Source organism: Bactrocera dorsalis, chromosome 4, assembly GCF_023373825.1.
Source record: "Bactrocera dorsalis isolate Fly_Bdor chromosome 4, ASM2337382v1, whole genome shotgun sequence".
Lineage (NCBI taxonomy): Eukaryota > Metazoa > Arthropoda > Insecta > Diptera > Tephritidae > Bactrocera > Bactrocera dorsalis.
Window position 1 is genome coordinate 7,206,489 of NC_064306.1, and position 21,381 is coordinate 7,227,869.

The 21,381-nt window shown below is 35.2% G+C and overlaps 3 protein-coding genes across 7 annotated transcripts in view; 2 read left to right on the forward strand and 1 right to left on the reverse strand.

Annotated features, from left to right (window-relative positions):
* The first annotated feature begins 2 nt into the window (after positions 1-2).
* LOC105232154 (protein FAM32A-like) lies at positions 3-578 on the forward strand. The gene is made up of 2 exons (XM_011213768.4): positions 3-271; positions 328-578. The coding sequence occupies exons 1-2, from the start codon at positions 47-49 to the stop codon at positions 448-450; spliced, it is 348 nt and encodes a 115-aa protein (XP_011212070.1). The 5' UTR covers positions 3-46; the 3' UTR covers positions 451-578.
* LOC105232153 (chitinase-3-like protein 2) lies at positions 494-2,507 on the reverse strand. Its single transcript, XM_011213766.4, has 4 exons — positions 2,242-2,507; positions 1,365-2,183; positions 1,161-1,308; positions 494-1,095 (listed from the first exon to the last, which is right to left on the reverse strand). The coding sequence occupies exons 1-4, from the start codon at positions 2,393-2,395 to the stop codon at positions 735-737; spliced, it is 1,482 nt and encodes a 493-aa protein (XP_011212068.2). The 5' UTR covers positions 2,396-2,507; the 3' UTR covers positions 494-734.
* A 2,287-nt stretch (positions 2,508-4,794) lies between these two features.
* LOC105232155 (uncharacterized) overlaps positions 4,795-21,381 on the forward strand; it is a 91,790-nt gene continuing 75,203 nt past the window's right edge. For 2 of the 5 annotated variants that reach the window (XR_007422730.1, XR_007422729.1), the window contains exon 1: positions 4,813-6,763. Coding sequence is in view for 3 of the 5 variants with exons in the window: in XM_049456291.1 (XP_049312248.1) it covers positions 6,358-6,763 (406 nt within the window). In the remaining 2 variants the exon portion in view is untranslated. Of the gene's footprint in view, positions 6,764-21,381 lie in introns of all 5 variants that reach the window. The other 3 variants (XM_049456291.1, XM_049456293.1, XM_049456292.1) reach the window with 3 other exon arrangements.

Consider the following 21,381-nt stretch of genomic DNA (forward strand, 5'->3'; position numbering starts at 1 on the left):
AGTGGCAACGTTGAAGATCTATTTATTTACATTTTTTGTTTTCACAATGTCGGATGCATATGAGTTTGCTGCAAAAGGGAAATTAAAGCTTAAAAATGATAGCCAACACAAGAAAAAGAAAAAAAGTAAACATAAACACAAAGACAAGGAACGTGAAAAAGTGTCTTTACAAACTAGCATAAACGAGTCCTTGGAGGAAAAAGTCACCAGTAACGCGGCACCGAAGCTGACAAAGGCCGAACTTGCTTTTAAACAGCAGCAGGAAAAAATGGTAAGTAAAAACGTAAAGCAAAAAAATTTTGCTTTAATATATATCACAAATTGCAGCGCAATAAACGCATTATGGAGAAAGCGTCAACAACCCACAAGGAGCGAGTAGAAAAGTTCAATGAGCACTTGGATTCGCTGACAGAGCACTTTGATATACCAAAGGTTTCCTGGACCAAATAATGCCGTACTTTTGCATTGTTCGTATTTAATATAAACCACTTACTATGCTTAACTTCACATGTATATTTATTTGAGAATTAAATAAAATCCGGCGTAATGCACATTTCGCTATTTAAAACATCTTAAAATTCCTAATTTACTACTACTTATACTTTATAACTTGCTTAGTGTCTAACAAATTAGGCGTTGATGCGCCTGTTGGGCTGCAAGCATACATATGTGTGCTCTTTGGAATTTCATATCACGCAATAATTTTCACTGAACCACTTTCCAGCATCATTTGTTCAGCTTTTGCTAAATAGAATTGATTTGACAGTTTCCACAAGTGGAAATTTGGTTTTATAGGCGCGGGGACAATAGCCCTTTATATCATCTGTATTTAAAGAGAATATCATAGCGCCACCAAGTTGATGTGCTTTCACATAGAGTGCTTTACAAGCAATACTAGTCTCGTTTTCGTAAGAAATCCATTCAGTGCCACTACTAAGATAGGGTGAACAAGTTGATTGATCATATGTTTCATGAACTACTAAGTTATGCGTGTTAAACCAGCAAAGTTCTGAATAGGAAGTGAAACCCATACTACCACAATGACCGATGTCTTCAGCAGGTGCACCAACACCATTGTTCAAAGAGCTCACCAAACTATATTAAATATTTAATTATATGAATAAAACACCATTTTCAATATTTTGGCAAAAACTACTTACGTAAATGAATGTCCATAGGTGGGCAAGCCAACTACCAATTTTTTACGATCCAAACCATTGGTGAGCCACCAGTTAACCGAATAATTAATATTCAATGTGCCAAGTATCGAACGTTCGTTAGGGCGTGCATATAACGGTGCATTCAAACCTTTAGCAAATTTCTTATTAAAATAGATAACTCAAGACTATTAACAAGAAACTCACCTGTGAAAGGTGTACCATGTGAGTAGGAATGGTAATCGTATGTCATTAGACTCACATAGTCCACATACTGATTTAGCATCTGCACATCGTAAGCGAAGACAGCAATTCCTTCCGGTGCAGCTGCAGCTACAGTCAGCAAGTAATCACGGTGTTCACGCCTATACTCCTGACGTATTTCGTATATTAATTGCGAAAAATGTTGGCGTTCCTTATTGTATGCGCTGGGAAATTCCCAATCCAAATCAATGCCGTCCAGCTTATACATAGCCAACGTTAGTTTGACTGAGTGCAAAAACATTTTGCGTGTGGTATGATTTTTCACCATTGCCGGAAAGCCATCACTATTCGCGCCACCACCAATCCACAGTAATAACTTTAAAGCTGGGTTTATTGTGCGCAACACAAGCACATCTTCCTTTAATATGCGACGCAAATTTTCGGTTATAATCAACTGACCATTACTCGCACTAACACTAACCATGCCCACATTAATGTGGGTACATAGTTCGGCATTGACATTGGCCAAACGTAAGTCATCAAATTCATTCTCTGGATCGGGTACTGTATAATAGCACACTAAACGCACCTCTGGCGCTGTGCTCATAGTGGGTGGTGCATTTTTAACTAGTTGTGGTGCACTAGGTTTTACTTTTTGTTGCTGACTCAAACCATTTAAGCTGCTATCGGCTGCATATGCGGGATTTTGTAATTTTACACGCACTGATTGATTTTTGACCAAACGAAAATCATGCGAAAGCGTACTCTCATGTACGCTATTGGCGTACAAGTTGGCGCGACGATACCAAAAATCGGGAACAGCTGAAATTTTAAGCACATTTATTTGTAAGAACCCCCTTTTCTTTAATCTAAACCCTACCTTGCACATCTGGCGGATAATATATATTATCGTAAGCCGAGCTCCACAAAAGAAATACCAATATCGTGGTTAGCATATAGAGTGCCATTAATGCTGCTATGCGCCACCATGACTGCGATTGTGACGGCTCGTTCATCAATTCGTAGTCAGCCATGCCTTAACACCTTTTAATGTGCAATTGCACTCGTAAACTATTTTATTTCAAATCTTTTGTATGTAAATTTTATAATGACACTACATTATCAGCTGGTTGAAAGAAAACGAATAAACAACGAAGTAAACAAAAAGGCCATATAGATAAATAGCGAAACAGATACGAATTTGTACACTCCAAAAAATTGTGCTGGTTATATTGGTTTCAACAAATACTACTAATTAATATATATTTAAAGCATCTTTAAAAATATTAAATCAATTTATTTTATATAAATAATTGATAAGACTCTTGTTAATTTGGAATTTATTAAATATGAAATAAAGGAACTACAACAAAATTGCTTGTTAAAATGAAAATTCACATGCAACCCTATTGCTACCAATTGGAATTACTCGTTACTTTTCAGAACGAGTACAATTAATGTAAACAAATTCGTTTAGAGTTGCCAATTTGAAGCTGTGATTTGTAAACAAATGCTTTTTTGTGCATTATACTGTCACAGTCATTTTCTTTTTTAGATATTTATTGACTAAGTTTTAAAACTAATAGGAAATTTTCACATAACAGTGATCTTTCTTTTGCACCAGCTTAAGTTGTGACACTTTTGAAGGTCAATGGCGCTGGCAACCCTTATAAGAAATGTATTTGATTTTCTTTGCGCCACATTTCTTTTGAATTTCCCCGCATTCGCGTTCGTTGGTTGTGTGTGAAAGGTTTGTTTTTATGTGTATGGAGCGTGTCGGTTTTTTAATAGAATTGTGAATTTTAATGCATTCTTTTGTGGCGCTGAATAGTGTAATTGTTTTTTATAGTGCAATAAGTGAATTGTATATGTGTAACAAAGAACATTGCTAAACTTTGTGTGGAAATTAAAAGAAATGTGTTGCAATACTTATAGTTTATATTTGCGAAGGCAGACATATACATTCACACAGACGTGTCTGGCCCCCTTCTTTGCATTCCGGCCGTATCAACAATGTTGGACATATGTACATATTAACAAATCCTGCTATCTCAGTGGTAGCTTGCAATTGTGCTCCACTGCGATATAAAAAAAAAAAATAACCAACTACTTCAGCTTCTACTCAGCTACAAGTACTGTTTCAAGTGTCACAGCGTCGCCACCCAACCACTTTTTATTGTGCCACTTCAAATGTGTGCATTTTATATGATTGCAGCTATATGATACTGTCTGCGTGTGTGTTCCACCAACATAACTTCCAACCCAACCACCCACCATTGTGTACATATGTGCACGCAGCTGCCCCGCCCTGTTCAACGACTCTGGCTTCTACACAGCGCTCCAAACCATTATTTGGTACAAAGTATAACATTTATTTCCACATTAACATACGCAATGTTGTTGGCTGCTGTCTCCAACACGCATTTTGTTGTTGTTATTATATCTGTTGTGCATTTATGTCTGCTACCAATCTTCCAATTTGCATTCACATTTAAGCCTGGTGTATGAGAAAATCCAATTTCCTTGCTGTTTTGCTACTTCCTGCTTTCATCATTTTCATCCTTTCCGCGTACCAAAGCGGCAAACAACAAACAACTCAGTGAACCAGCCAGTCGGGCAAAAATCGATAATGACGCTGTTGTGCGACGCTGCTTGGTTTGTTGTCATTTGTCGTTGGTGTTTGAGCCAGCTATCCTTGCTGAGAGCTGTCGTACTTGTTGTTGCTGTAGCTGCCACACAGCATTTGTTTGTATTTTGATTTTGATTTCCTTGTGTCTGTTGGTGGTTGGTTAGCCGGTTTGAACCAGCCGTTGGTTTGGCGCGCTTGTACAGGGGCGCAAGCGCAAACCATTTGGTACAAAGAATTTTGTTTTTCTGCTTTTTTTTAGTAAACTAAAATTTAGTTGTCACTTTAACCACATACATAATTTAAAAAGCCTTATTCTTTCACGCTTTTAAAGCGCATTTTAATGTTAAATGAATTTTTAAGAATTCAGCATTATACGCGTTAAAATGTGTGTGCCTGCTTTTCCCACCAAATTTTTACAAAATCCACACACTTGCAACAATTTGTTAATTAATGTATCTTAAGCCGAATTTGTCTAGATTTCTCTGGCATTTTCTTCCACAACTAGAAAGTTTCAAATATTTCGAAAATGAAAGATGCATCTAACCAAGTAACGAATATTAATGTCTGTCCGCTAATTATGATCCGTTAATGACTCGTCGTTATCACTCTCTCCAACTTTTATTGTCACTTCGACTGTCAATTGTCAATAGTTAGGAAAGCGTTGTGCATTATAGATTTTGTTCGATTCACTATAATTTTCCAACACCCCAAAAGTGGGAAAACATATGCTGGTCATGCCACCAACAAACTGCGCTGACAACCACACAACAACACAAGCGCATGTTTGAATGCTTCAATGCACAAACGAATCGGCGCGAGCAACAACAACGTGGCAAACGCATTGCAATCATGCATATGCTGTGTTGTTGCAGTGTTAACTCCACAGCACGCCTCATCATGTGTAGTGGGGCAGCGTGTGCGCGGTGACACTTGCACTTGTCAGTGTGGCAAGCAACACCACCATTGTGACGAGTTTATGGCGTTCGTTATTGCTAGCTGCGCCATGTAACTGCCGACTTGAGTTAGCCAGTGTTAAATTTTTGAACTGGTCGGCATTCGTATCGCGTTCGCGTAACTGTGCACATTGCAAATTCGACTAGGTGGCTTACGGAAGCTGCCAAGCGGTTGTATAGCAGAGAAAAAATAAAAGCAAAAATAAAATTAGTGAAAAGTGCAAGGAGGAAAAGCAGTGACAGCAACAGGAATTGCGCTGCTAATAGTTGAAGGCGGTCATTGCCATAAATAGCTGACAGGTTGCTTGTCATTTGATATGTGTTGATGGCCACAAAGGAGGGACTAGCCATTTTGAAAGTGATATTAAAGAGAATTGAATTATAATAATTAATTAATTTTAAAAGCCGCATAAAGCTTGCAAAAATCAATAATAAAAAAAACATTATCGGTATATAAACAAATTGTGTAAATTGTGTAAAATTTTTATATTTTTGTGTAAAGCTGAAGTAGAAATGCATTTACAGCAACTGATGCGCTTGCAGTCTTACATATTATTTTGTGTGTATTTAGTGGCATATTAGGAAAAAAATCAGTTACATTAATTAATACAAGCAACGTTAATTACAAAGCTAATCAAAAAATACCAACTAATAGTTGATCGTATTATTATTGGGTACAATCATTGGTGAACGCGGCGTACAATTGCCGCTATGTGTTGCTGAAGGAAGCCAACAAGTATCACAAGCGACATAAATAACACTAGCTTACACAAATAAGAGCAAATCCAATTAGAAAAATATTTGCGTGATAAAAAGACACAACTAGCGCGGCGTACTTATTTGGCCACCCAGCGGGCGGCGCCACTTGCGGAGCACATAGGTCAACGGTGGCACAATCGGCGCACGCGACATTAGCGCCCTCACACATACATACCTTTTCGAATGTGAATTTCAAACCACCGAAGCATAGCGCCACACATTGCGAGCGCCAGCAAAACGCGCACGAAGCGCCTATTAGCGAGCGGGTATTGAGCGCCAACAGCAGCGAGCGTTTGTCGAAATTTTCAGTGTGTTTAGTGCGCGTACGAACCAAGCGTGAAACGCACCGCTGCGTCGTTTGTGTTAATAATATAATATTACAATTAAATGTGTTAGGTGGCGCGCGTTTACGAAAACGAAATATAATTTAATAATATATGTGTTTTATTCTTATATAGCATTTAACTACTTACATACATACATACATATACAAAATTAAATTAAAAATAATTACGAAAAAAATTACTACAGAAAAAAATTCAAAATCGAGCAAAAAAATTTAAGTGTTAAATTTTGCTGACCAAGCAAGCAAAACTCCGTTGCTCAAACATAATAAATATAATAAACTACAGCGTTTTGTACGCGCGTTGTAATTATGGCCGCTACACCGCTGACCCTGATGGATGGCGGCCTCGCATCAGCAACGGTTACAGCAGATGCCAATGCAACTTTAGATAGTGCTGACGCTGTGGCCAAAACCGCGCCGTCATCCGCCATACGTCCAACAATGCTTTTTGGCTCTACGGAACGTTTAGATACATCCGCCAATATGTTGGCCTCACCGCATGGCAGCAGCGGTGGTAATTCCGCCGCCACATCGCCCTCATTCCTGCCGGAGATGCCGCAGTGGAAAAAAGACTTGATACAACGCCGCAAATCGAATGTGGCACGTACGATTGGCGCAGCAGTGTCACCGACATCAGCGGCATCCGCTGCAGCAATGCAACAGCAACGCTATTCACTGACGGGTGGTCAACTGCAATCGCCAACAACAGCTGCAGGTGAGTGGATATGTGTATGATATGACTGGAACTAAAGTTTTTTTAGTTTCGTTTTGTTTTGTTTTGTTTTAATTTTCAACTTGTTCAGCTGTGGCAGCTCAGCTACACAATTGTTGCTGATGTTGCAAATTCAATTAGCGCGTTTTTGTTGCGCATTTTTGCGTGTCCGTAGCATTGGTTTGCTGGCATCTTCATTAATGCCACAAGTTTGCGCATATTCCATTTGTGTTTTAGCCATTTTGTGTTGCAGCCAAGCCACAAAAATATGCGCTGTGCCTAAAGCCTAGTTGCGGTATTGTTGCTAGTGCACTTGAATCTTATATAATTGTGATCCGCCACCGCAGCTATCAACTTTCAAAAAATTTTGAAAAAGTAGACGTGGAATGTGGTCTCAAGGCGTGAGAGTTGGTAAGGTATGCCAGCGATGCATATTCCCACGATTTTTGAACTTGGCGCTTTGCTGCTTTTCAGAACCATAGAATCTGAAATGTCAATATCGATATCTGCTTGCTAATTGAGTTTTAGAAGCATTTAATATTTCTGAAAAATAACCCCTTTGTTAAACCCCTCTGAAGGTCAAAACATTTTCAAACCTTTAGTCACGATATTTTTACGTCGAAAAACTTATTGGGATTGTGAAACCGTACCCCTCCACTTTAGTCACTTAATTGCCGTATAGTAAATTGGTACTTTGTCTGAAAACCTCATCCAACCTCAATTAAAGTAAGAACTCCAGAATGCCCGATTTTGAGTTTTTCAGATTCTGGTAAGATAAGATTAAGTTACCGTATTTATTGATGCTCTAGAAAAACCTAACCTAACTTTCGTGGAACACTCTAGTATGGAGAATTCGTAAGATTTATTAATCGAAGTTACAAGAAATATAGTTTCTCGGCGTTCTTGTAATTTTTTTTATAATTAACATTGCTTCAAACATCAATTAAGCTGACTGAGACATCTAATACCCGCATACCCCTATCCTGTCAGCACTTTTTCCTAAAAAGCGTTCCCATGCTTTTCACGCTGTAAGCGTCTATCTTTCTTTCCCTCTACTCCAAAAAAAATAAAATAAAATAAAACTTCGTCTTTGCAATGCAACGCGTCAAACGGCCTCTCACTATCACCACAATTGCAAATTGCAATTGCAACAGTGATGCCGCCGTCAAACAGCATATTTTGTCTTAATTGATTTCCAACCTACATAAATGCATAACCGCTTAACAGCGTCGTCATCGTGTTGTTGCTGCTATTGTCGTTTGTAGAAAAGATTGTAGCCTCATTCGTCGTAGCCAGTCTATTAAAGCATTCTGGCATAAAAAATTTTCACAGCAGCAAAAGTTTGCGAGTTTGCAAGTGGTGTTAATATACCAGTGTATTTGCGGCGCCGGTTGCATTGTTGTGCTCACTTTTTGCCCGATGACCTAATTACGGCCACAGAGTATGCATTCATACGAGTATAGTTCGTACATATGTACGTATTGTAAGATATCTCTGACTGCTTTCGTAAATTTTTGCCAGAATGAAGATATTGATAATACTTTGTTACTTTTTTTGAAGGTTTTTTGTTTTATTATTATTATTATTTTTTAATCTATTTTTATACCCTGAACAGGGTATATTAAGTTTGTCACGATGTTTGTAACACCCAGAAGGAAGCGTCGGAGACCCTATAAAGTATATATATAAATGATCAGTATGTTGAGCTGAGTCGATTTAGCCATGTCCGTCTGTCTGTCCGTCCGTCTGTCTGTCTGTCTGTCTGTATATATACGAACTAGTCCCTCAGTTTTTAAGATATCCTTTTGAAATTTTGCAAACGTCATTTTCTCTTCAAGAAGCTGCTCATTTGTCGGAACGGCCGATATCGGACCACTATAACATATAGCTGCCATATAAACTGAACGATCGGAATCAAGTTCTTGTATGGAAAACTTTGACATTTGACAATGTATCTTCACCAAATTTGGTATAGATTATTTTCTAAGGCAACAATGTAATCTCCGAAGAAATTGTTCAGATCGGTTAACTATAGCATATAGCTACCATACAAACTGAGCGATCGGAATCAAGTTCTTGTATGGAAAACTTTCACATTTGACAAGATATATTCACGAAATTTGGTATAGATTATTTTCTAAGGCAACTATGTAATTTCCGAAGAAATTGTTTAGATCGGTTAACTATAGCATATAGCTGCTATACAAACTGAACGATCGGAATCAAGTTCTTGTATGGAAAACTTTGACATTTGACAATGTATCTTCACCAAATTTGGTATAGATTATTTTCTAAGGCAACTATGTAATTTCCGAAGAAATTGTTCAGATCGGATTACTATAGCATATAGCTGCCATACAAACTGAACAGATAGTTACTAACAGAAATGCACCTGTGAAGGGTATTTAGCTTCGGTGGAACCGAATTTAACATTTTTTCTTGTTTTTTTATTAATTTTTTATCTATTTAATTTTTTTAATTTTTATTTTTTTTATTTTTTGTTTTTTTAATTAATTTAAATACTTTTTTTTTAATATTTTTAATAATTTTTTTAAATAAATTTATATACATGTTTTATAATTTGTGATATTTTTAAAAAAATTTTCCATATTTTTAAATAAATTTGTATAGTTTTTTAATATTTTGCAATATATTTGTTCATTATTTAATTTTTTTTTATTTCGTTATGGTTTATTTTTTTTATATTTTTTTTATTTCTATAATTCTTTATATATTTTAATATATTTTTCTATTATTTATTTTTTAGTTCTCTCACCTCAGTGATGTTTTCTTCATTATTTTTTTAGTTTTTATATAAATTATTTTTTTTTTGAAATAAATTCGCATAGTTTTTTACCTTGTGTGACTAAAAAAAATTTGTTTCGATATGTTTCTAATATTTTTTTTTTATTTTCTATATATTTGCAATTTTTTAGTTTTGTAAATTCGCTAAATTTGTTTTTAAATATTTATTTTATAACTTTTGTTCAATCTTTGCATTGTTATTTTGAAAAAAAAAATCGTTTACTTTGTTAGATTTTTTAAATATTTTCTTTTTAATTATTTCTCTATATTTATTTGTATTTTTGTAAATTCGTTACATTTGTTTTTAAATATTTTTTAAAATTATATTTCTGTTTTTTTTTTATTTTTTTTTTAATTTTTTTTAAATTTCTTTTTACATTTTTTTTTTAATTTTTTTTTAATTTTAATTTTTTTTTTTATTTTTTTTTAATTTTAAATTTTTTTTTTATTTTTTTTATTTTTGTAAATTCGTTTTTAAATATTTTTTATAAATTTTTATTAAATTCATATATTTTAAATTTTTTTCATTAATTTTTTTTACCTGTTTTTTTGCTTACTCTCCTTGTTCTAACCACAGCGTCGCTTTCTTAATCAGTCGCCTGTTCAATTGTGTTCGCCGCGTTCTTAACTAACGCAAACATCTTTATCTCTAATGTCGACTTTCGCAGCTACTTTCAGATATCTGCTATTCCCGTTAGCGCGCTCATAGAAATTCTTCAGTTTTTTTGTTTAATTTAGCTTTGTGTTTTTATTGCAACTTTTTGTGTTATTAGAAAGGTTGCATGTGTATGTGTGCGCCTTCGTTAAGCCGATAACTTCGCACTTTTATAAAATCGCATTGTTTTGTATTTTTTGCCTTTCTTCGCAATTTGCCATTATTATTATCGCTGTTGTTGTTGCCTTTTTCCGTCGCTTTGCGTAATCGCACACGCACCTGTTAATCGCATTGAGAAAATGTCTTTGGTCGCCGCTAAAACTCACCGGTGTCTGTTGCTTCTTCACCCGCTTCACTCATTTTTTTCCAGCTTATCTACATCTTTAACCTTTTTCTCGTTAATTTCTTTCGTTTTTCGTTTTAAATGCGAATCGTCTGCTGCAACACTATTTTCATCTATTTCTTGCTCAGTTTTTTTTATAAGCGTTTGTTATGGTTTGCTGCGGATTTATCTATTCGCATTGTATATATATATAAACATATGTGTTTGTGTGTATGTTAACGATATGTTGTCCCACTTATCTCAACGAGCGTGAAATGAAAAATCCAATTCCATTGCGTTATTTTTCCGGCTTCCAAGCCATATACTCGTACACTCTATTGCCTATTTAGCTCTCCTATTATTCGATTTAATTCCTCTGCGTTTCCTGCGCTCTGCCGTCGTTCTTCGCTGGACTTTCCTGTTTTGTTTTGTTATGCCTTTACGTTTGTATACAATTTTACGTTTGTTTTTGCAGCTAAGCTAAGCTTTTAAGAATATTGAGTCTTCGCTTGACTTTCGTTTTGTTAACAGTTTCTGGTTTAATACACAATAACTCTTGCTTTATCGATTTGACCACATATTTTGCACAATAAATTGCTCAACACACAAATGGCTTTCAAGCAGTTGCGATCGTCTGTAGAAATCTATTTAAGTAGCTACCGTGATATAGTCTTTCACTCTACTTGAGTTCTTTAAAACTTAGGGTGACTAAATTTAATCTAATAGCGGTCGACAGTTCAGGACAAGGCGCCGAACGTAGTTCTACTATTACAAAGCTTGACCGATTTCTTAAATTCAGAAGCTTATGGTAGAAGACTTAAAACTTGTCGGTGAACGTCTCGACTTCTGAGGCATCTTTTCAATTTCTGCGTAGTTTTTTGACCGTCTACAAAACACGGATCCACTGGTACTTAATATAGACTTAAAACCATTACACTTCATCCGCAAATCTGACGAAAGCGAGAATTGTCCTTTTTGATCAGAAAGGTGATAGCCAATGTTTTCTGATATTCACAAGGCGTGAACTATATCGACTACCTGGATAAGGGGAAAGGAAAGCGGTAACATAGCTCTACTATGCTTAATTGCAAAATTCTAATATTGGCTTGCTAGCTCTGACAGAATTCACTAAAATTAAATTGCTTATCTTTATGGGCTTCACAAAAATTCGTCTCCTTTGGAATTTCCTTGTGTCTCTAATTCATATGGCATATAGTTTGATCATTTGAAAAGTTTTTAAGGTGTTGTATACTGGAAGAAACAAAAAAGCGAGAGGGTCAAACCATTTCATTTCCATTTCTCAAATGATTATGCTACAAGTTCGGTCGAGAAATCGTTGAAGATATGCCTCTTTCTGGCCGCCCTTCGACCTCTTCAACCGATGAAAATATTAAAAAAGTAAAGGATATGGTGCTTGAAAATCGTCGGGCTATTGTTGAAGCGATGGCAAGAGCGCTCGATATTTTTCCGGAGTCCGTTCGAATGATTTTGGTGGATATTTTGGGTATGAAACGCGTTCTTGCTCGACTCGTCTCGATAAAGCTGTATTTTTTTCGTGCGAATTCCGATCCCGACATTCATGGAGAGCATTTTAGCAGCCGATGAGACATGGGTTTATGAATTTATGAGTTTAACATGCAAAAAAAGTAAACAATAATCGGAAAGGAGGGAAAAAGCGAGCCGAAACCAAAAAACAAAACACGCCGAAGCCGTGCAAAAATCAAGGTGATGCTTATAGTTTTTTCGATATTCATGGTTTGGTACATCATGAATATTTAGCAGAGGAACATATGGTCAATAAGGAGTTCTATTTGGCGGTATTGAGGCGTTTGCATGAGAACATACGTCGAAAACGGCCTGAATCATGGATGTTACACTATGATAATGCATCATCGTATCGAGCCACAATTGTGACCGAATTTAAAGCCAAAAATGCAACGATCCCATCGATAAACCACCGTGAAAATGCCGCTCCGTTGAACTTGTTTTCAGTCGATCGAAGAGATAAAACCGAATTCGCTGAAGGAGCCATTCCAAAAAGTGCTTAAGAAAAGTGTTTCGGGGACTTGAAAAATCGTTGACATAAATGTATTACATGTGGTGGGCATAACTTTGAAAGCGACAAAATAAATATGCGTTTTTATACCCTGAACAGGGTATATTAAGTTTGTCACGATGTTTGTAACACCCAGAAGGAAGCGTCGGAGACCCTATAAAGTATATATATAAATGATCAGTATGTTGAGCTGAGTCGATTTAGCCATGTCCGTCTGTCTGTCCGTCCGTCTGTCTGTCTGTAATATACGAACTAGTCCCTCAGTTTTTAAGATATCCTTTTGAAATTTTGCAAACGTCATTTTCTCTTCAAGAAGCTGCTCATTTGTCGGAACGGCCGATATCGGACCACTATAACATATAGCTGCCATATAAACTGAACGATCGGAATCAAGTTCTTGTATGGAAAACTTTGACATTTGACAATGTATCTTCACCAAATTTGGTATAGATTATTTTCTATGGCAACAATGTAATCTCCGAAGAAATTGTTCAGATCGGTAAACTATAGCATATAGCTACCATACAAACTGAGCGATCGGAATCAAGTTCTTGTATGGAAAACTTTCACATTTGACAAGACATATTCACGAAATTCGGTATAGATTATTTTCTAAGGCAACTATGTAATCTCCGAAGAAATTGTTCAGATCGGCTAACTATAGCATACAGCTACCATACAAACTGAGCGATCGGAATCAAGTTCTTGTATGGAAAACTTTCACATTTGACAAGATATATTCACGAAATTCGGTATAGATTATTTTCTATGTAATTTCCGAAGAAATTGTTCAGATCGGATTACTATAGCATATAGCTACCATACAAACTGAACAGATAGTTACTAAAAGAAATTCACCTGTGAAGGGTATTTAGCTTCGGTGAAACCGAAGTTTTTTTTCTTGTTTTTACAATTTCCATGTACTTTTTTGTCACAGTTTAAACACTATCAATTTTGTTAACACTACAGAAACCAGCAATCTTATCACTCCCACATATAAGTATATATTTATTTATAGCATGCCTGTTCTTTAGGCCACATTTAACCTTTACCTTTGTTGTACCGCTTATCGCTATACGGCGCAAATTTTTGTTCACATAATTTACGGTATTGATATCAAATTTGTTTTTGTGCCCTTATGATCTTGTCATTTCATAAAAATATATGCACTATACTTTTTTGTCAATAAAAAATGCATGCTGATAACAGCAATGACTGCATAATCATGTACGAAAATAAATATCGTCTGATTTCATGCCAGTAAACAGGCAATTTTAATAAAAAAAAATATTAATATAATTTTTAATTTAAGATTTTTGCTTTAAAAACTGGCCCGTGAGCTGTTCATTCAAAAATTAATTGCTTTCTTTGCTTATATGTGTGTATGCTTGTATGTATGTTTAAGTATCGTTTACGTGTTAGACGCTTTAGTTTCCAAATTTTAGTAGTTCGGTTACAAATTTCAATTAGTTTTTCCCGGAAGTCATAAAAACGCACATACAGCAACTTACTGAGCTTTCGGTTGTCTGCGCTTTTCCACAAATCACTTCCTCTACTCTCTACTATCGCCAAGGTTTGTTTCATTTCGTGCCGCAGCCGCAAAACTCTTATCAAGTTGCACATCGTACGCCGCTGTCGTCATGTAATCCGATGTGCATTACAAAAATATAAAATATTATTTTATAGAAATTGTGTTTTATGTAGTGAAAGAGTGGATGGGAGACTGTAGAAAAGAGTGATTGATTGCTTTCACTTATTTTTGTTGTTTTTATGCATATAAGTTACATAATTATATTATAAATACAATTTTTGACTCAACTCTGATGATAGCCTAATCTCATCGATCGAAGATGTTTTCTCTACAGCAAATAACTGCCTGCCGTCCGAATTCTATTTATACATACTTCTTTCTATTTCGATTTTATTTTCTCCCATACACTCGGGTTCTAAGCATCTCATCCAAGCTTTTGAAACTAGCTTTCAATTTTTTATAAATCTGAAAGCTTCTAGCTTTATCAGCGATGCTTCGTCCTCTGTGGAGCGCTTTAAGTCAAGTTCTTTGTATCCTTAGTTCGAAAACCAGCCTTTATGATTTTGCTTTGTCAAATTTGCTTCACAGTTTATGAAATTAAATCTAGATTTTACATATCCCCACAGGAAAAAGTCTAAGGATCTAATATCGCACGATCTTGTTGGCCAATCGACCGGCCCAAAACGTGAAATTATCTGTTCACGGAAGTGTTTTATCAATAAATGTTGTTGAAACCGAATGTCGCCGGGATTACGAGCTTCAATTTCAGGCATCAAATAGTCGGTTATCATGGCGCGGTAAGCGGTACCATTGACGGTTACGTTCTCACCGACGTCATTTTTGAAGAAATATGAGCCGATGATTCCACCGGCCCACAAACGAAAACGTCGGATCTTCTTGCAATTTTTCAAGAGCCCATAGAACGAAGCGATTTCGCTGGGGAAGGTTGAGCAGCTTCAGTTCTTGCACAAGCTGTGTTTTGTACGCTTTCAATTTAAGATCTCGACGTAAAATGCGCCAAGTCATTCCATGGATAGTCCAAGCTGCTGCGGACGGCGCCAAAACCTCTCTCTACGGTCTTCGTGTACACTCTAAGTCGCGACTATTGTAAAAAGTACTTACTTGAATCACCCATTATATGGTATAAAAGAGCAGCATGACGGGCTGAATCGGTTTAGCCACTTCCGTTTGTCTATACTAGTATATACGCGAACTAGTCCCTCAGTTTTTGAGATGTGGATCTGATATTTTGCATACGTCCTTTTCTCTTCAGGAAGCTGCTCGTTTCTTTATCTCATTTTTAATTTCTTTTGTTTTCTTTTTTATTTAATTTCTTTTTTTATTTTTTCTTTTTATTTCTTAAATGTTTTTGTATATATTTTTTGCTTTTACTTAATTTTTTACTTTTATTGTTTTTACTATTTTTTTTTTTTTTTTGTTTTTTGGTAAGTTTTAAAATTATTTTTAGTTTTTTTTATTTTATTTTTATTTTTTTTCTATCTTTTATTATTTTTATTTATTTTTTTATTCTTTCTTTGGTATGATTTTAACTTAATTTTAGTTTTTTATTTAATTTTTTTTTTTTCAATTATTGTCACCCTCGCTTCGTCAGCAGTCTTCAATAACATTTTTGCTACCATCTTGTATACTTGTTATTATAACATTTTCAATACAATGTCTTTCAATATTAATTTCTCCTCCTTCGTGCCTTTCAGCTTTACATTTTTATTGGCTTATTTTTGTTGTTGTTTATTGTCGTACAACCGCGATAACAGTCGGCGTCTTCTGGTAATTACACTCGTCGATATTTACAATTTGTTCGTGCTTTTGTTTTCATTGTTTTTGCACTCAACATTTCCACTTTTGCTTATCATATATTGTTTGTATGAAGTTACAAGCACAACAAAAATTGCCTGAAGTTGTTTGAAAAATAGCAACAAATCGCTTACAGCTTTTTAAAGCAATCACAATTTGAGATATTACCGTAGGCGGCATTTCGTTTTCTAATGTCGTGGAAAATTGGTTCTATTTTATAACTGTTTTAGTGGCAGTATAACGTTTGCCGTTTCATAACCAAGCAATAACTGTGGAGAGTAGGCTGTAATAATACTTTACCTTATAGTGTGAGTTTCAATGCATTTTTGTGTACCGTTATTAATTTCTATTGTGAATAGTGAAGTTTTTGAACACATTATTATATTTCTATTGTTTTTGTAGTGAGAAAAGTTAAATTTCGCGAACCATTTGCAAGCAAGTAAAGGGTGATTTTTTAAGAGCTTGATAACTTTTTTAAAAAAAAAAACGCATAAAATTTGCAAAATCTCATCGGTTCTTTATTTGAAACGTTAGATTGGTTCATGACATTTACTTTTTGAAGATAATTTCATTTAAATGTTGACCGCGGCTGCGTCTTAGGTGGTCCATTCGGAAAGTCCAATTTTGGGCAACTTTTTCGAGCATTTCGGCCGGAATAGCCCGAATTTCTTCGGAAATGTTGTCTTCCAAAGCTGGAATAGTTGCTGGCTTATTTCTGTAGACTTTAGACTTGACGTAGCCCCACAAAAAATAGTCTAAAGGCGTTAAATCGCATGATCTTGGTGGCCAACTTACGGGTCCATTTCTTGAGATGAATTGTTGTCCGAAGTTTTCCCTCAAAATGGCCATAGAATCGCGAGCTGTGTGGCATGTAGCGCCATCTTGTTGAAACCACATGTCAACCAAGTTCAGTTCTTCCATTTTTGGCAACAAAAAGTTTGTTAGCATCGAACGATAGCGATCGCCATTCACCGTAACGTTGCGTCCAACAGCATCTTTGAAAAAATACGGTCCAATGATTCCACCAGCGTACAAACCACACCAAACAGTGCATTTTTCGGGATGCATGGGCAGTTCTTGAACGGCTTCTGATTGCTCTTCACCCCAAATGCGGCAATTTTGCTTATTTACGTAGCCATTCAACCAGAAAAGAGCCTCATCGCTGAACAAAATTTGTCCGAACAAAAAAAAAAACCGAACACTGATTTTGGTAATAAAATTCAATGATTTGCAAGCGTTGCTCGTTAGTAAGTCTATTCATGATGAAATGTCAAAGCATACTGAGCATCTTTCTCTTTGACACCATGTCTGAAATCCCACGTGATCTGTCAAATACTAATGCATGAAAATCCTAACCTCAAAAAAATCACCCGTTACAAGCACATTTGACAGATTTTGGTGTCAGCCTACAGAGATTTTTTGAAAAACACAGCTGTTGCAGTTCGAAGTCCTGAAATTATGGATGTTTATTTTTTGAATAATGAAGTACGATGAATAATTCGTCTTACTTATATTTTTCGTCAAAATCAAGACCATTAATACTTAAGAAACGGGCTAAAATCCATATAAAACATTATTTTTCTTATCAGAGATATTTCGGGAGCGCTAAAAAATCTACAATATTAACGAAGTTTAATAATAAGGATATAAGTGCTGCCTATTGAGAAATTTGTGAACAATCTTAAGTGCTGAAGACCTTTCAATTGAAATGAAATGAATTTAACTATTTTAAGCCTCATAGATGTAGTTTATGAACCTCGTCATTTCTTTCAATCTTACTAAATCGTCTATGAAATTGGAACCAAAACATTTGGGCTCCACCGATTTTGCGTTCCTTCTAAATTGTCCCGACGATTCATTTTAAGCGTTGAAAGTTTTATAATCGGTGAGAACAGTTTTAGAGTCCTAAAGATTCTAAAATATCAGAAGCTATTGTTTAGGACTGGACAGAAAATCCCTCAAATTTCGGTGTCCTGAAGCTGTTTTTACAGATATGGCTCATTGAAGCCCTTCCACTGAAGATTAGCTTCAACAGATTGGCTCATTGAGACCATCCGAGTTGACATTTTCTTCAAAAAACCGCCGTTTCGTTATATTTTACCTTTTTTAGTCAAACAGTGACTGCAAGAGATGTACATATGTATTGCAGATTAGCAATGAGCGATCTGTAAAGTAGGGCTTTAATATTTTGATAGGTCTACTTTGCTCTAGCATTATGCTAATAACTCTTTACCTCTTCAAAAGCTATTTGTCTGAACTCTCTTTATCCCTAATTTTAATTGATTTTCTCTACAGTCATAACCTTAAAATTGTGGGCAAATGATTCCCTTAAGTTTTAGCATAAGGTTCGACATTAACATTCCTAGGATAGTCGGGTCTACATAACCGTAAAGAACCCGGATTTTTATGCGGCTAAGGAAAGTCAACTCGGCAGCATTTCTCCAAATTACTTCAGGGATGCTTTCTGCCCCCCTACAACAAAAACATCAACGTTTGTCCAAAAAAAAGGCTGGACTTACAAAGTGAAGCTTTGTCTTCATGAACGAAGGTAGTGCTTTATAAGTTCCTTAATCTTCGGACATAAACCACTGATTATTTAAGTATTTATGAATATTTGACGTACCATGATAGGGACGAGCTTTAAAGGGTTCGTTCCAATTATGAAGGATTTAGATTGTGTAACTGCTGTTTTTAGAAGAGTGAAAATAGAGGGAGGTTTTCTTTGTATGAGAAAGACCAGACTAAGATGGACTTGTCTTCATTTGGTAATCGCGATCGGCTCACTGCAAATAAGTCGCAGCTAGAGAGTTGTATTAAGAAAGAAGAAAACCGAAGTTATGATTGACGTGGAGTTAAAAGCCGGGCGCATCAAGTACTGGTGTTTTGACGAGCTATGGAGCTCACTCAAGCTTCTAAGCAATACTTTTACCTTGTTAATAAGAAGAAGTGTAATCAATTTATCAGATTTCGAAGAGCGATGAATCGAACAAGCAACTAGTATAAATACAAAAAACTGTAATAATGAAGTAGAGATGAAATGGCTGGCGGCTATAGTGTTACCCTAAGATTATTGCCTGGAATTGGAATTACAGGTGTAACTTTGTTGTTGCCTCACCTATTTTTAAGAAAACCGGGCTTAAATAGATTGAGTAGAGAAGTCTCGCATCGAAGATGGTCTAATAAAAACTAACAGTCCTAGATAATAAATTTATTATTAACAATTTTACTTGGTTTTTTTTACTATTTCTATTTCTTTGCTGCTTAACGAAATAATTTTCTAGTATTCCCACTTGAGTCCAAATATGTATGTGCATATATTTGCTCAGTGAACCGCAGCTAAGTGCGCAAATTTATGCAAGCTCCACATTCTTTTTATTTTCACTGAAACTTTCCAGCTCATTTGTTGCCACTCGAACGCAGCTACCAGCTCGCACTCAGCGTGTCCTTTTATAAACTTTTTTCAGGTTAGAGTTTTGATATTAATTCAGCTGCTTTGAGACAAACTTAAATACGCCTTAGCATGCTTAGCTACATAATAAGCAGCTACATGTTTATCTTTTTGTGTGCGCTTTTTGTGATTATTTGGGTCATAACCTAATTCCATAATTTTTTCACTAAGTGTCACCGCTAAGCTTTTGACTGGAATTCAAGGAAGACACACCTGCTTGTGTTGTCTGCCTTTGAAAAAAATATATGCCATATTTTCAGTAAGGAAAAAACTGTTTGCCACTTACCGTGTCTTCCTTAATGTCTTCCTGTGACATTATTGTTTTCGTTTTATACTGTTATACAGGAATTACGAAGCGGGTGTGGCCTTACAGCTTTAATAAGATTATACTTGTTTACTTCGTGGCTATTAGCTGCTCCGTATTTATAGCTGACAGGCATCGTATTACAAGTTGGAAACTTTATTTCAGTATGCATTTATTTGTTAAGGGTGCTTTTTTAGTTTTACTAAAACTTCGAAAACTTAAGGGAAAGGCAAGTGGGTTAATTAGTTAACTTCATTAGTATGTAAATTCTATGTTGTTTATTGTTCGAAGAGAATCTTATAAGAATCGTTTTATCGGTAAAAATTTTCCAGTGTTGCCAGTTTTACCAAATCCTGGTTCCCAAGTGACCTAGATTTTCGCTGTATTTACTCAGACAGCTCCTTCGATAGCCACCTCTCTGCGAAAGTAACAACCTACCTTTATTATTTTTGCCAAGAACACAGGCTGGCTCACTGAATTTCATTTATAACAAATTACGTGTGGATTCCTCATAATTGATCCAAAATCCCATACTTTTTGGAATTAAAGCTCGGTGTTTGGTTGCCATAAATCGTTATAATATATACAGTATATAAAAAAAATTAATCTAAATATGCCCATAAGTACAAATATTCCATTTTCTTCCAATCCATCTCTCTGTCATAATCCATCTTGCTCCATTTATCTATTACTTTCCACATTTTTGCACCAACCGCCTCTGACAGCACCTGTCACGAATGGCATTAGTAGCAACACTGTCATTTTTTACCGCTTTAACGATTCGTTTGTATTCAATTTAGAAGAATTGAATTGACAATTAAATGTGTGATACGTCAAATGTGAAAAAGCTTTCAGCTGCAGCCACCACCATCTTTTTAGATAAACCTACTTTCCAACTCGTTAAGAAAAATAAAACTTCCTCATTTGCAACTGAAATGCAGCTGATGGCATTCATGTATGCATTTGCTTGTGCATGCATCAACTTGCGCCGACATGAAAACATGATATTCTTGCGCTGCCAAAGCTTGGCGAAATAAAAATGAAGCGAATAAAACGTGCAACTGACACAAAAATATTATTCCGTATTTTATTATTTATTTATGGCGTATAAATATTTTTTCTTACTTTTTTGCATGAAAATGCTGACTGCATATGAATTCATTAACACAGAAATAATAAGCAATGAAATGCAAATCAACATGCACTTGGAAATATTTATGTTTGTGGAAAAAGTAAATAAACTAATTAATTTGCTGCTGCAGCATGTGGCTGTATAACGGTTGCATTTCGTACACTATTATTTTTGGTTGTAATTAGTAAGAAAGTTTTTCACTGCTTTCTAAAATTATTTTAATTTTTATATTTTTGATGTGAACATTGAATTTTTTTGATTTCTTTAATTTTGAAATGGATTTTGCTCTCTTATAATTTTCTTGTAATTTTTAGAGTTATGCAAATTTTTTGACAACATTTTTATTATATTTATTTTTATATTTTTTAATATTTTTTATTATAATTTTTTTAATATTTTTTATTATAATTTTTTTAAAATATTTTTTTATATTTTTTTTAATTTTATTTTTTTTTTATTTATTAATTTTTTTTAATTTTATTTTTTGTATTTATTAATTTTCTTAATTTTTTAATTTTATTTGTCTAAATTTTTTGTCTTTTAATTTTTATTT